Consider the following 14,724-nt stretch of genomic DNA (forward strand, 5'->3'; position numbering starts at 1 on the left):
CATGGGTAATTTTATTTAGTTTTCTTTTCCTGCTTTTTAACAAAGCCCAGAGTGTTTTCCCTATAGTTTGAGTGTATAGAGGAGTTTCTCTGAGTGTGGAAGTTCACTGAAATAGTTCTCTGTTCTTAGGGAGAGTTAGTAACAGCAGTAATTGTGGGATAGCCACTCAAAAGTGCTTTGTTTCTTGCATCTCATTAAGAGCGGGTTAAGATGTTCACGATTCACCGCACAGATTTCAGTTAGTTGAAGCAGCTGTGGTGACACCAGAGAATCAGAGTGGAACTGAAGCAGCCCGGCATGGAAAGATAACTCTGACCCTGGGTGTCAGTGATGGTGAAAATCCAGATTATAACCTGACAGCGATCAAAGTCAGTCGTAATTGCCACATAAAACAGCCAGTATTTTACATTTTCAAAATGCATGGTGATCCGTTTTGGGAAAATGTGCAATCATTTGATTTATAAAGGGAAAGCTCTTTAAACAGTGCTCAAGTAAAATATTGTCCATATCTTGAGATAAACAAATCTTTTATACTTTGACATTTACATGGTTGTTGCCCTTTAAATATTATCTTACACGCACACGAGTTATATAATAATCTCATTGCTGGAGATGCTGGTAGCAAAGAATAGGGGAAGGGACAAAGTAAAAAATTTGTTTCGGTTTTTGCAAGTGTGCCACTATTGTGTATAATTTTGTTTCACATATACTTAACAGAGGTACATAAAATAATAATATAACAAATAATCCTTTGTACTTTGATTTTAAGGAAAGATTCGATTTTATTAATTTGAAGTACCCTCTCTTTCTCTTTGTTTTTATTAAATGTTTATTTAACCAACAATGTATGAGAAAATTGAAAGTTGAGAAACTTTGGCTTTATTAAATGTGAAATACAATATAAAAAGATAGTTTTTGTAGATATCTAATAAAATATCTGATTTATATATTCACAAACTTCTGTGACATTAAGTTCACTAAGTGGTTAGCTTTTAAATACAGTCAGCTCTCAGTAATTCAATTTCTGAATTATTTATTGCTTAATAGAAATTGTTTTGTCTTGGATCAGATTTTCTATTTCTCACTGTGGTCTTTGTATGTGTACTGTTAGGAACAGATACTACTGTACTAAAAATGTAATAATGGGATGTGCTTCAGCGAGCAACCCAGACATCATTTAGATACACTCTAATATACAGCAGCAGAAGGAAGGGTAATGCATGAAGCATTCCCAACTGAAATAAGTTCTTTGTGTGGAGTGACCATTCTAAGACATCATCAGCGCTTGGCTGAAAGTTGGCTGTATTTAGAGACTGTGATTAAGTACTCTGATTTTACTGACTTCTTTTAATGCTTAAAATGGCTTCCTTTAAATGTTTAAAGTAATTGCAGCACCATAAGAACTTAGAAATGGTGAAAGGTCTCGCTGTGCTCTGATGTAATGTTACTTTATCTCTCCTGGAAGCTAAGCGAAGCCAGTCTATCAGCAACTGTGTCCACCTCTCTGAGGCTTTGCCTGCCACTAAAAGCGTCCCGCTCCTCCTCCATACCGTGAGCGCTCTCTTCCCTGGTCTCTCTTACTCTTCTTGCTCTCACAGGCTGTCAGGTACTGTAATGCTGTCTTGTGTGTCCATCCATGTTCTCAGGCTTCTCTCTCCTGCCCTAACTCCCCCCGAGTCACACTCAGGAGACTGCCCTTTTCACTTGTGTTAATTTTTAAAGATGTTGATGGTTGTTTTTGTATAGTTCATGTTTAGTAGCAACTAGGGAGCCAAAAATTCTGTAATCTCCTTGTTATCAGATTCATGCTGATAATTGAGGTTTTAGTTGAAACACAACAAGAAAAAAGCTAAACTGCTAATTCCTAAAACATTTTTGTTCTTGGATTTCACCCAGTTGAAACTGGATTTAGTTCTTGTGTGTGTTTTTCTGATGATATTGTAGTGCCTAGCACAGTAAGATGAATGTAGTTAATAATAAACCATTGTGTATCTTGACATAGCAGGGTAGGGTGTTTTGAATGAACTTGTCAAATAAATGGTGAGAGAGATAAATACACTAGTTATCCTGGTCTGATGTCACATTGCCCACACTGTCCATGCATCAAGATGCCACCCTGTGTACTAACCACTGTAAATAATTTAATTACCCTGTGCCAGCTGTAAAGGGAGGATGTTGTAGTAGCAAAAGCAAGTTTTCTCATGTTCTTCCTAGTCACTCCTCAAAAGAAGTTTACTTTCTGCTATTATATCCACAAAGAGATATTTTCAGTTATTTTAAGATGAACTAGATCTTAATTAAGGGGGAAATGTTTTCATATTCCTTCTACATTTTGAGTTCTGACACGTAGGTTAGGAATTTTTAAATATTGGGAATAGCCTAACAACAGTTTCTGTAGCATAAACACTATAGCACTATTGTAGTTCGACAAAGCAGAATTAAAGCATATTAAGATACCAGGAGGGAAGTGTTAGTTTTAATTGATACTGTTGCCTAGAAAACTCTCTTGTGAACACTGAATGTTAAAACAGCGAGAATGGCATTGAAAAGGGCCACCACCAGTTAAGTTGCTGCTTGAGCAGTAAATGCTTGGGCATCAGATTTTCCAGAAAGTGTACTTCTTTTAAGTAATTAATGAGGTCTTTGAAAGAATCTGCTATATATTTGGGTGGTTGACACCAAAAAAAAAAAAAAAGTCTTTTAATGTGAAAAGTTTTATTTCAGTCTAGTTTTCTTTCCTCTCTTTTTTACTTAGGTTTTTCTCACTAGTTTTCTGGAATAAGTTCTCAGAAAAAAAGCCTTCCTATTTATAGCTTCATTTTTAAAAGTTTTGTTCTTATTCAGGGTTGCTTTTTGACTTACTCAAATATTTGGCCTTATGTGTGCGTTCATGGCTCCAGCAGAAATCGAGTGATTTGCTGCACTGTCACTTACCCTTTTTTCCTTTTCTTTTTGTTGTACTGTTTCAGTGGTTGCTATTTTTTTTTTTTTTTGATGGCAGTGGTCCTTGTTTTGGTTTCTAATCTGTGTGAGCTGTCATCCCACCAAAATTATAATAATAGAACCAATAGCAGCAGATTTGGAGATGCAAAAAGCAGTGGTATTTGAATTTCGGGAGAGTCAAAAAACCCACTTCCATTAATCTGAGTAGTTGCATTGAGAAAAAAACATACCTCTGGGAAGTAGGCGTGCCAGCTGGGGAGTTCTCTTTCTCGTTCATGAGAATAGTCCCTCTCCGCTGTCTTACACTGTTATCTGCTTTTTGTGTTGGGGCATTGATCAGTCTGTAGTACTTTCATGCTATACAAGGGTAGATTTTTCTTTTTCTTTGGGGAGTATTGGAATGGTTATAACTAGCAGATTGACTGTCTTCCCTTATCTTACCCTACGGGACATTAGGACAAGCCTTGCTTAGATGCTTCTGTGCCTTGTTCATACGCTCCATGGATGTGCTAGTTAGTCTAGTTTTTCTGGAATAAGTTCTCAGAAAAAAAGCCTTCCTATTTATAGCTTCATTTTTAAAAGTTTTGTTCTTATTCAGGGTTGCTTTTTGACTTACTCAAATATTTGGCCTTATGTGTCCTGGACTAACTTACTCTCAGAAGCTTACCTTGTGGACATCTAAGGTGATAAATAGCTAGATTCCATGAGCTTTTAGAAGGCAAGTTGGCTTCATGATTGGTGTTTTTCAAGCTAGGACCTTACGTTCTAATTTTGCTTGTGTAGCTTTGTGCAGGAGTTAAATGGAAGAGTATTTTGTTTTTTGGAGACAGAGCCTTGCTTCATTTAATAAGATGGAATAAGGAAGTCTGCAATTAAAGAGTAAGTAAAAAGGAGACAGACATCTGGAGAAAATAGAAGCTAACGGAAGAGCTGGCACATTTAGTTCAGTCATGCCGACTCTTCGTGGGGAAGAGAAGCGGTCCTTATGATCATTTTGCTGATGTTTTCAATGGAGCTTTAGAAAGCAGTGGGTTAGTGATGGTGTTGAGTAACTACATCCTCAAGAGACAGGAAAGTTAGTGCTTTTAAATCGGGTGTTATTGGACTTCACAGAAGATAAATGAACTTAGACTCTGAGGCAGAATTCAGCACTTCAAAGTGATTGAAACAGAAATTGTGTGACATGCGAAACAGGATGCATTGAATCTGAGATTTATTGTACAATTGTTATGTAACTCAGATGTTCCTTTTCTGTTTGACAGACAAATCCAAGCCTTTATATTTTATACCAGTGTTAAAATCATTTTCATTAGTTACAAAAGAGCAGCTCATCAGGACACAGTAGAATGGGAGCAGCCTTAGCCCAACGCTTTCTTCGACAACAACATGTCAGCAGAGGGAGCTCAAGAACCATTAGGAAGGAAAAGGCATTCAAGTGTCATTCTCTTATCCATTTGCATAGAGCTCTTATTGAATACAGATAGTGTGGCACACACAAAAGTCCATGAAATGTGCACCTTCAAATCAGCGAATTGGATTTATATTATGACATAAGAATAATTGTAAATTCTTTTTTACACATTTTCTCAATTGACAGTCAACTTCAAGTGTAGACCCTAACAGAATGCTAAGGTATGTGCTGTCTTCTTCCTTCCACTCTAGTCTCTCATTCTTCCATCCCTGCCATTTCCGGTTCTTTCTACAGCCTTGGACTATCTCCATCTGAGAAGTCCCTCTTAACAGTTTTGCAAAAACAAAGCCTTAAAAGATGTATTAGGCCCGCCTGTTGGGAAGGCAGACAGCTGGTGGTAGCAGGCTCCTGTCCTCCGTCTGCTGTGTTGAGGACCAGTGGGGACACTCTAATTTGGAAGCCATGGTGCTGTGGCTGTGTTGCATCCCGCCAGATGGCGATGTTCTTTATCTTTAGAAAGATGCTGCCAGTGTTGGCTCTGCTCTTATTTACTTATGCTCAGAACCCAGAAACTGGCATCCATCAGTGTTTGGCACCAGGCTTCAGAGAAAAGAAAAAAAACAAAAACCACTCCTCCCTCTGTCCACAAAAATGGGCCCTGGCCAATTATTTCTCAGATAGTTAGGAAGCTCTTGGGCTCCCTCTACTGATACAGGAGTGACAAATACAGTATCTTCATTTAGCCATCTTGCAAAGTTAGAATAAAAAGGTAACTAGAAGGGCTGGTCCCATAGTGTTGAGGGGCCTGATGCTAAAGAGTCTAGAAGACTTGCAAAAAGAGCCTAGTCTTTGCTCTGGGATATATAGGTAGACTTAAAATATGCACATATGCCTTGAGTATCCTCTATGAAAAAATGAATAGTTCTTTGCTGCTCAAGAGAAGCAGTAGGCAGAGATGGCCTGGGAAAGATGAAACTGTCTCTTCATGCTCTCTTAGCCTATGTTCTCTCAGGTTCCCATTAAGCATCCATCTTTAAACTGTGTTTTAAGATGATAGAACTTTGATTCATAGTTATGGCTCACACAAAACTCATAGATTTGAGCCTTGTAATTACACTAGTGTAGTAGAAAATGGAATTTTCATTTGGGAAGGAAAAAGCAGAGCAACAACCCTTTGTGGAAATCCCCATACATTAAACTCAGAATCATCCTGTGTACGCACATCTCCTTAGCTGGAGTGAGCCTTTACTGTGGGTTATGTCCAGGTGAATGAGCTGTATTGGCAGTGAATCTCCATTCCAGATGAGAAGCCAGTGACATAGCCAATTTAGATAATATAGATTGAGTTTTGAGAACTCTCTTCTTAAAAGTAGTAAAAACTTTTATTGCTTAATTTTTTTATTTTTGGAAAATATGGTGATATGGGTGTAGGAATATGAAATTTTATGACAACATCAGTGAGTTTGGAGTCTAGTGTAGAACTGAGTGTAGAACTCAGTGTAGAACTGCATGACAACATGCAGTGACTTTGCATGTTGAATGTATAGCAAGGAGTATAGTGGTTTGTACAGAGAACAGCAGGAGCCGAGAGGATCAGTATTGCTGAGCCTAGAGAGAGTGGGAGCTCTTAAATGATGATTGGGGAGCAACTTGTGAGGTAGGGTTGAGACAGGCCAGGTGGACTAATGGCAGACACGGTTACACCTACTTTAGAGGGGCCTCTTGGACAGCCATGTAGAGAATAGCAGAAAGGAGACAGTTAGCAGGCTCTTCTGATGATCTAGGCAGATGATGACACAATCCTGAGACTGCAGATCTCAGGTGAGTGGCAGGGTGAGTGGGTAGGGTGCTGTGGCTGGTCCTAAAATGAACTCTGTGCTTTAGAAATGAGCTAGAAGGGAACCCATCTCCAGGGAAATAGAGGATGTAAAATATGAGCAAAATTATCTTTGGTTTTCCATTTTATACCACGTGGATCATTTTTGTGCTTAGTGACTAGTTCAGATCTGCACATGGTAATATGAGGTTTAAATAGCATTTTATTTTGCACAGTTGTGCATTAGCTGTTAGAAGGAATAGTACAGTTGGAATTCCTGTTTCCTTTCATCTTTATTTAATGTTGGGGGGGTTCCAACTGTGCTTTCTCAAGTATTATTTATCTGTCTATGCATTTCCAACATGGCTGAGTTACCCTTCCTGCTAGGAAATTTCAAATGACTCAGAGTTATTGACCTTTTTTTATGTGTGTGTGATTTTCTTCCCTCACCCTTTTTCCTTCACCTGGAAAACAGAAGGCTAATTGTAGCTTGACAAATGTATCATGGAGCGGAATCTTAGTGTTAATAAATATGGATGTTTGGTGCGTGCATGCAGATTATTTTACTGTAGCCTGGCTTCTAAAAACAATATGAAACTTAATGTTTAAATCGGCTAAGTGTGAAATGCTTTTTAAAAAATCGCCAACCACAGTCCTGTGTTTTGTGTTAATGCTTCCAGAAGTGGAGGAATTCCAGCAGGCAGAGAGTACACCCACAGCCGACTCTGATTATCTTGTGGTGGGACAGCAGCAGGTCCCCCGGAGCAGCAGCACCTCTGACATCACTGAGCCTTTGTGCTCAGATTCTTCTCAAGGTATGTGGGATTTTTAATGTTTGTCTGATCCACTGATTGATTTTGAGACAGGGTCTCTCTCTCTCTCTCCCTCTCCCCCTCACCCCCCACCCCAGAACTCAGTTTGTTGATGAAGCTGGCCTCAAACTTGGAAGTTTCCTCCTGCTTCTGCCTCCCAAGTACAAGGAGTAATTACCCTGGTGCTGACTGAGTCCTCAGTTACTAGTGAAAGCTATAGATGTGGGCTTGGGATAGGGGTAAGCTGCAGGTGGTGTTGCTTATTACATTTATTTAAATATCTGCTTCAAGGAAGAAGGGGTCTTGAATGTTATGTATATGTTGTTAGTGTGGGTGTGTGTATATGTGCATATGTCTGGAGGCCAGAGGTTAACCTGAACTATCTTTCCTTGATGGCATTCAACTTACTTATTTCTTTATTTTGAAGCAGACCTTTTCGCTAGTGTGAAAGCTTACCTGTGAGCTCTAAGGAGCCTCTTACCTCCCGCTGCTCTGCCCTAGGTTGCAGCCCCATGCTGCCTCATCCAGCTTCTTACATGGCCTAGGGAATCTAAGCTCAGGTCCTGATGCTTGTGCAGCAGGCACTTTGCCATTGAGCCATCTCCCCAGCCCAGGTCATTTGACTGTAAGAATGTGACTTCTGGAAGTGAAACTCTTCCTATTTAACATGTTTATCTGATACACACTCCTCAAGTTTGGCATGACTGGAAACTAGAGAGGAGTCTGAAGTGGCTGGAGAGGGAGAGACAGAGAGTTCCCAAAGTGAAGAAACTTTGCAGTAGGAAGCACGAGAGGCAGTAAGGGTCAGGCATTGGGAAGAGCTGAAGGGTCGAAGTGGGCACAAAGAGGCTGACCAGCTGTGTGAAAGTTTATTAGCAACTCGCAGGCTTCACTGAGGTCAGAAAAATCCCTAGAGCATGCATTGGGTTGGTCTAGCTTTCTGCAGCATCAGGGTGTGGAAGGGGAGGAGGGAGTCAGTTGTTACTGAAGCTGCAGACAGAGAGTAGTATATTGTATAGTGAAAAAACACTCTTTAGTGTGTACAGCGTCAGTAAATGTGCTGCCTTTAGTTCCATAGGTCGGTCACTTTATTTCCATGAATCAGTCAGAAAACATCCTGCCCTGTTTATCAACAGGTTATCCTGTGTCTTCTAATATCAGGGTCGGCAAACAAGGAGGGAAACTTTTCCTTAGAAACCCTCATGAAATAAGAAATTATAGCAAAAAATAAAGCTGAGAAAAGATATTATCTGAAAATTTTCTACTCCTTAAAGGCTTTTGTGTGGATTACTAGGGATATGGCTATATACTTGGTGGTAGAATACTTGTCTAACATATAGGAGGCCACAAGTTTAGTTCTGAGGACTACTAGGAGAAACAAAGAAAAAAATATCCCTTAAGTATTTGAGAGAACCAGTTGCTTGAGGTTTTCCTATAAAAAGGGTTTTCAAATCCTTTCAGATTTTAACAAACTTCACCTGAGAGAAGAAAAGCTCTAGGATTCTAGCGCACAGTACAGTGTGCTTCCTTTCTGAAGAGCTCAGAAAGCATTGCTTGGTTTCTAACAGCATCTCCATTAGCCCAGGCTGGCCTGGAACTTGCAGTACACTCCCTGGTCTCTGGGGGCTAGCTTACTGGCATGTACCACTATGCCTGGCCAAGAGGAGACAAGTACTCTGCCCATGTGGGTGTGTGTCATAGTACATATGCTGCTTAAGATGATTTATGTATGTAGATTTCAAAACAGCATGTTATATAAGATAAACATGCATTATTTGCCAAGTAAAAATTTAAATTAAAGGGCTATGATACTACTTTGATTTTCTGAATTTGATTTTGATGTTTTTCTAGAAACTGGTTCTATTTGTTAATTTCTTTCAAATTTAATGGCTGCAGATTGTTCTTCAGATGCTTTTATGATCTTTTCTTAAATCTTTGCTGGCTATGTGGCAGTATCCCCTTTTAAATTGTTGAAGCTGTTTTTGCTTTCTCGTGCTAGTCTTTCTATCCAGGCAACCCAGAGCTGTCCTGTTGTTCCCTTCCTTTTGTTTCACAGGCCAACCCAGGCAGATCTTTTGTCAGATGCCGTCCCCAAGCCCACCTCCCCACGGTGATGTGTCATATGCCCCTGTCCAGCATAGTGGACTAAGTGCCCCTATGAGCCACAGTGAACAGTGTTGCATTTGCTCCAACTGAAGCTATCTGTGGGCTATAGACCAGGTCTCTGTGTAGATTGGGGCTGGAGATGCTGCAGACCCATAATTTATGAGTATAACCTATGATATCTAGACGCATGGTTTATCTGTTTCCGCCTCTGCCAGTCTGCCTGCCTGCTTACCTGTCTGTCTGTTTATCTCCTATTTTACCTTCTGAAACATTCATTTTATCATTTTTACTTCTATCTCTAGGTCAAAAGGTAGAAAACTCACAAAATTTGAGCTCTTCTGAACCCAGGTCTCTTCAAGAGAGTAAAGAACATGTGAAACGAGAACATGAAGGAATAACAGTAAGATTTCCTAGAGAAAATCTCTCTGTTGCTATAACCAAGCATAAATTATACCATAATAATGGATTTTTTTGCTGATAGTTTTAATATTTTCCCATTTAGATTGATTATAGGTCCAAATAATCTTTAAGTCACTTAAGGTTGTACTTGCTTTCTATGTAAAATACAGTCATTCTACAAAAACGGGGGTGGGGGGTTAGCATGAAATAGAATTTACTGGCTGGTCTCATGTTGTCCAGTTCACTTTGAGCAGGTGTACTTGCCTGTAAATTCTTCATTTTAGATTCCCTACCTGACACAGTATTCCTAAAGATTTTGTGTGTTTTCATTTTATTTTGTAAAAAAAGGCATTTATTAAAAAAACAAAATATAAAACATAAAGAAGAAATGGCCTATAACTCATTCTTTCAGATAAACCTCTGTTTGTGATTTAAAACAGTATATATTTATAGAAAGCTTAGCTATAGAACAAATTCCTTCCTTGCTCCCACCTCTTTGGAAGATAGCAGAGTTGAGTTCCTGTGTTTTTGGGTTTCAGAAAGACATACATCAGCTTTTCTGTATAGATCTTGCTTTTCATAATGAAGCAGATCCAGATGAACCCATTCCTGCTCAAGCACCAGAACAGTTCTGGTTCTGTTGCTTTGGCCACCAGTTTTGTTTTGTTTTTTAGTCCTTTGCTTTTGCCTCCCTTCACAGTGGCATGGTGTTGGCTGTGTTTTACATACATTCACATGTATGTGGCTCCAAACAATATCTTACTTAGTTTCTGAAGTTTCTGAAATCTCTGTGGGTACTGTTGTTTTTTTTCACTCAGTTGTATGTCTGTAGAATATCCACATGGTATTTTGAAGTACTTGATTCATCCGAGTTTTCTCTGCTGTGTGATATTCCAGTATGAATATATCACTTATTTTTCTATTCTTCTGTTGATTCTTTCCAGTATTTTAGTTTTCTGAAAGATTTAGCCGTGGACTTTCTCAGACTTTCCTCAATATCTCTCCATGTTCAAATGTTTCTCTGTGTGACTGTCTAGCCGTAGACAAATAAATTATACAAAGATTGTTCTCTACATGATAATGCTTCTTTCCCAAATGTTTGTAGCTGTCTTACCTCTACCAGCAATGTAAAGAGTCTCACCAGCACTGAAATTTTTGCAGGCCAACCACATGGAAATGGGATATCTTATTTGAATTTCTTAGATTACTAATAAGGTTTAAAGTTTTCGTGTTGATTGTTTATATTTCATCTGTGAAATGAAAGTTGATGGCTTTTCTCATTTACTTTCCTTTCTTTTACTTGTATTAGTTCTTTGTATAGTCTGAATAGTGACTGGCTACTGATTTTATTTTGATTATGTTTGTAACAGACATCTTCTCTGTGTGTGGCTGTTTTTCACTCTGGTGTCTTTGGTAAATACAAATCATTCTTTTTCATATTTTTTATTATGGTAGAATTTTATGGATTAAAGGATTCTAGCTACAAAAGGATAAAGTACTCCCTTATTTTTATTCTATAAAATGCTTCACTTTTGCTCCACACTTTCAAGTCTTTTATTCACCTGGAGGTGGCTCTTGATTATGAAGGAGGGATGGTCCAACCCCTCTCCCAAATGCTTGTTAGAAGTCTCATTTCTCTGTCTATCTATTATCTATTTTTGGTTTTTTGAGAAAGAGTGTCTCTGTGTAACAGCCATAGCTGTCCTGGAAATAACTTTGTAGACCAGGCTGACCTCGAACTCACAGGTATCCACCTGCCTCTGCCTCCCTACTGCTGGGATTAAAGGCATGTGTGACCACCACCTAGCCTGAGGTCTTATCTATTAAATCTGTTTTTCCTTTATTTATCTGAAAGGCCCATCTCTGTCATATATTCTGTTTGCTGGACATATCAGCCTTGATTTTGCTCCTCAGGTGTTTTGTCTCTGAACAAAATCACAGCATCTTAACGACCATAGTTTGCTTCCTTCTCCTCCTCTCTGCCTCTTTTAATGGAAGGTAGTTTTTCTTTCTAGTACTCTTTGTCTTTCCTTGGTGCTGTTACAATGCCTTCTCTCCATCCTGTCTGGTTGTTTCTTGCTGGTCTTTGTCCTTGACTTTAAGTTTGACTGCTAGGTATAGATTTAATTTGGTATATGCATTTGCCCATTCTGGTATATGCTATGTCTGTGCATCTATGGTTACTTTTCTTCTGTTCTTTTGGAGAAATCTTGTAATAATTCCTTCAAATAGTCACACTTTGATTCAATCTTCTCTTTTGTTCCAGAATTCTAGATAGAAGTAATACTAGACTTGCTTATCCTGCCCCCCATGTCTCCTAAGTTTCTTTCATATTGTCCATTCTCCTTGAACCTGTGGACATATTCTGGGTTGTTTCACCAATAAAAGTGTCCTCTGTCTTTCACCAGTTCAGTCAATCTGACATTAGGAGATAGCTTTGGAGGTACTTCCTGTGAGTTTCAGAATGCAAGCAGAGTTTCCTATGGATCGCTTTCTCTACTTGGAGGAGGTTTGGGCTTTCAAGGTTCTGTTGAGGTGGTGTTTTGTTACGTTTTTTTACCTCACAAGTATACTTTCGCTTCTAAGTTCAAATGTATTCTTTTAAGTATATCTTGTTATTTGGCCATTTTTATTATTTTCATATTTTACACCTTTAAAATGCTCACAAATCCTAATTCCACATTCTCTACCTGATTTGCTGCAATCCTCTGGAGTCTAATTCTGTCTGGAGTTTTTTGCTGCTCTTATGGTGGTTTGTTCCCGAGTTGTTTGCTGATTCTTGTGAGTTACTCTTGTGGCTGATGGAATCTGTGAGAACTCTGACTGTCTAACTGATGAGGACTCTTCAGGACAGCATTTGCATTTTCATCTTCAAGGGATCAGGAAGTGCCACTGTGATCCTGCTTCTCAGTCCTTTGCCACTAGCAATGATAGCACTCACTTTACAATACGTCATTGGATTTCCCTGAGCTCTGTTCCTTCTGTTCTCCTAAGAGGACAGAGCATAGGGACCCTGAAGTCTTGCTTCCTGTGAGCCCCAGTGTGCAAATGAAGTGTCATGAGTTTCTACACTTGGAGGGCATCTTGTCTCCCCAACATTGGAAGCAAAACATTCTACTTTGTAGTTAAGGAAAGATGAGCCTATTTCTATTTGGGTCATTTGATATAAATCACTGTTTATTAAGGCTGTGTAGTAATTTTTCATATACCATGAATTTTGTAAATACTTTATTCATGATTCTTTATAGACAAGTAACTATAATTATACATTTTCTCCTTTTCTTTTTAATTGCTTTAAATGACTCCTGAATCTCAGGACTTTGGGATTGTATATTTTTTGTTGTATATCCTACAGCTTGAATTTGTATCTCATTCCTGACTATCTTCTCTGTCCTATCATTCTGCCCCCGCCCCATTTAATGAACATTGCTTTTTACTATTCAGCCTAAAGACATAAAAAATTCTCAACATTTGTCCTTTCTACTTTTCTCTCTGCCTTCATTTGTCACCGTCATTCTCATGGTTCTGTGACAACCTTCTTTTGCTCACGTGCTGTGGAAAGCTGCAGTCCTCCACTGCAGCATTCTTCTCTTTCCTTCCTTCCCTGCTCATTTACTGCTCTGGCAGGTCCCTTAGCAGCCCTCTCTTCCCGCACGCACCACAGGCACATGTGCGGGACTGTCCTTCTGGTTATGGGTTAAGCACACTTAGCTACTGTCCATAAGGTACACTTGCTCATGCAGTCAGTGTTAGGTCCAGAGTTCTAAACCTCTTGTTACAGGCTCCCTGGCCACTGCTTCTTTAACAAAATCTGCGTTTCTCCTTTCTTTCCTTCTCCTCCTGGCTGTTCTGCATGGCCTGCTATAATCAGCTCCCTTTCCTGCACATAGAACTTGCTGGTTACCAGTCTGTACTTCCTGCTTTGAGTTCCCTCCTGCCTTCCCTCTACCACTTCATGTCTGTTGCCTTCTTGAACCGCTCTCCTGTAACTGTCAACTGATTAAGGTAACACTTTATTTTACATACCTTTCACAGACTTTATTTGCCTATTTTACTTATGAACATTATTATTTTATTTTGTATAGTTTGTGTATGTTTTGTTCCTCCAAGAAAACTATAAGTTGCTAGAAGATGCAGGTTGCCTCCTGTTCTTAATCGTTTGTGTTTAACATAAGGCCCCGTGTTTACCAGTGCTCAGAAGATTCTGTAGTATATTAACTAGGAAGGTTCTGAGCAGCACTTTGGAAGTCTGGGTAGAGTATGTGTTTTTCCTGCCTAAACATTCACAAGGAGCTCAGGCCTCCTGCAGAATTTTGGGACTGTGTGTGCACTTGACTAGAGAAGCAAATAGAACTTCAAAATAAACCACTTCCACAGGATTTGGCATTCCTTCTTGGTATATCCATTCAGCTGTGTCAGTAGAAAATATGAACTGGAGTTTCAGATCTTGAGAAACATATAACTTAATTATACTAGCTGGTGAATGCATTCTTCAAAAGGAAAACACCATTCAGTGTTTCGTTACTATTATTGCTTCTTTTATTTAAAAATAGACTAGGAACTTAAGAGTCTGGTAAAAGTTTCACCTTTCCGGTAATGAAAGCAGCATTTCTTTTTGTCTGAAGATCTTGGTTCGAAGGAGCAGCAGTCCTGCTGAGCTGGATCTGAAGGATGATTTACAGCAGACACAAGGAAGATGCAGGGAGAGACAGAAGAGTAAGTTCCAGGAAATGGGGTCTGCTCTTGCCTAGTGCAGAGTGGACCTGCTGTGGTTTCTTCTTTTCTAAATGGAGTGCTTGTCTTGTCAGTAAGGAGGGGGTGGTTGTGGAGAATATTTTTGATCCAGGAACTTAGAAGTCATGTAGTTAATTTAGTCAGTAGAACAGTTTCAGCCTATTATATATACCCAAGAGGCCTATTGCTCCATCCCTGGGCCTTTCCCCAGATAAGAGGAACAAGAAAGACTTAGGGGAGCAAACAGACCCATAAATAAAAGCTACCTTTCCCACAAAGTCCCCACAGGGAAGAAACACAAAGCTTCAGAGGTACATTGAAGTCATTGGGCAAGCGTGTGAAAATAAAATCTGCCTGGAATCTTGAGATGTTATCATATGTTATGAAGTCTGGACCCTGTGCTCTGTTCTTTTGTACTTAGAGGCCAGGTTTCCTCCTTGTCAGTGTGGCAGAGTGGGAGCAGTGTGGCAGGGGCATACCCACCTGGTATGCTACACACCTGG

At 39.4% G+C, this 14,724-nt stretch overlaps 1 protein-coding gene across 1 annotated transcript in view; it reads left to right on the forward strand.

Annotated features, from left to right (window-relative positions):
- The window catches only part of Ralgapa2 (Ral GTPase activating protein catalytic alpha subunit 2), a 265,575-nt gene that overhangs the window by 92,309 nt on the left and 158,542 nt on the right, over positions 1-14,724 (forward strand). The window contains exons 17-20 of the mRNA XM_013353198.2: positions 1,466-1,606; positions 6,851-6,985; positions 9,391-9,488; positions 14,113-14,203. Of these exons, the coding sequence (XP_013208652.1) occupies positions 1,466-1,606; positions 6,851-6,985; positions 9,391-9,488; positions 14,113-14,203 (465 nt within the window). The remainder of the gene's footprint in view (positions 1-1,465; positions 1,607-6,850; positions 6,986-9,390; positions 9,489-14,112; positions 14,204-14,724) is intronic.

This window comes from Microtus ochrogaster, unplaced genomic scaffold (assembly GCF_000317375.1).
Source record: "Microtus ochrogaster isolate Prairie Vole_2 unplaced genomic scaffold, MicOch1.0 UNK3, whole genome shotgun sequence".
Taxonomy (NCBI): domain Eukaryota; kingdom Metazoa; phylum Chordata; class Mammalia; order Rodentia; family Cricetidae; genus Microtus; species Microtus ochrogaster.